This window comes from Sinocyclocheilus grahami, unplaced genomic scaffold (genome assembly GCF_001515645.1).
Source record: "Sinocyclocheilus grahami isolate Dianchi unplaced genomic scaffold, SAMN03320097.WGS_v1.1 scaffold5.1, whole genome shotgun sequence".
Lineage (NCBI taxonomy): Eukaryota > Metazoa > Chordata > Actinopteri > Cypriniformes > Cyprinidae > Sinocyclocheilus > Sinocyclocheilus grahami.
Window position 1 is genome coordinate 4,205,290 of NW_015505184.1, and position 1,204 is coordinate 4,206,493.

General features: G+C 42.6%; 2 protein-coding genes across 2 annotated transcripts in view; both read right to left on the bottom strand.

The window, feature by feature from the left end:
• Positions 1–1,025, bottom strand: part of LOC107584821 (40S ribosomal protein S8-like) — a 2,473-nt gene extending 1,448 nt beyond the window's left edge. The window contains exons 1-2 of the mRNA XM_016271590.1: positions 1,007–1,025; positions 1–42 (exon numbers count right to left, since the gene is read on the bottom strand). The exon at positions 1–42 is cut by the window's left edge and continues 68 nt beyond it. Of these exons, the coding sequence (XP_016127076.1) occupies positions 1–42; positions 1,007–1,010 (46 nt within the window). The 5' untranslated portion in view covers positions 1,011–1,025. The remainder of the gene's footprint in view (positions 43–1,006) is intronic.
• LOC107586003 (E3 ubiquitin-protein ligase HECTD3-like) overlaps positions 1–1,204 on the bottom strand; it is a 44,988-nt gene that overhangs the window by 13,122 nt on the left and 30,662 nt on the right. The gene's annotated exons all lie outside the window — the stretch shown is intronic.

Consider the following 1,204-nt stretch of genomic DNA (forward strand, 5'->3'; position numbering starts at 1 on the left):
CACCAGTCTTGCGGCGTTTGTGCCAGTTGTCCCTTGAGATACCTTTAGTGTAGAGATCGAGACGCATTAGAAACAAATCTGAATGAAATTAAATCAATCCCCTTCACAGCATACTTGAGTGTTCAGTTCTCCAAGGTGTTTATCCGCATGAAAACTCGGATTAATTGGATTCATCATACACACTCAAACGCATAATTTAACCAAACATTATTTACTTGGCCTCATGTTGTTCCACACCTGTACAACTTCCCCAGAGAAAGAACACAACCCTCGGTCATCTTGCCGAAGAACTATTTTTGTGCAACATGGAAGAGAATCACCCAGGTGTGAAACAAGGGCGAGTACACAACATCTTACTAGCTTTTTGAAGAAAACAAAACATTTATGTGTCAGCACAATGTGTGAGGTGTCAAACAGCAGATTCGTAAGAATTGCTTTTAAAAGATTAGCGATAAGCTAACAGTTTAGACGTCATTAGCTCCAACTTCACAGATAACACATTGGTAGTTAGTTGAAACTTTGTGTCGAGAAATATTAAGCAAACGTTAGTTGGTTAACATTTACAAGCTAACGTTACCCAAGCCTAATTTTCAGCTCGTTAGCTGGCCATGCAGCCTCCAGTGGTCGACATGCATCTACTACTCGTTTAGCCTCTGGTGCTAGCTAGTTTCTCATCCAAATTACACTTCTCTACCACAAAATCATTTATCTACCAAATTCGCGCCGTACACGCCTCGGAGTACAACTACCAGCCTTATTAGCACTCTTAACGCTGTTTGAGAGTATAGTACCCCATGCGCGCAGCCATTTTGAGCAATGTCTCCAGCCACTTTCCCAATCTCTTCCCGTAAAAACGTTTTTAAAGGCATTGACTCGTTCAATTTGCCACTATATCACTTGAAATCTACCTGTGTGATCTAGCACTGCGTGAGTTTAATTAAAAGCATCATCGGACAGCGCAGATGAAGACGGATTGTGCCAGCGACCAGAATCTGAAAACACGTACCCATTCTCAGGCGCCGGCTAGAAAGAGGGAGAGCATAGGCTCATGGGCGGGTTTCAAGCAACCACATATCGCGAGAATACCTGGAGAAACCGCGAGAGTAGTTCTTCTGGCTCAGAGAAAAAACACTTCACTGCCACCACGCGTTTAGTAGTTTATAATGCCGAGCATTTCCAGTGTTTTGTACACACATATATAAAT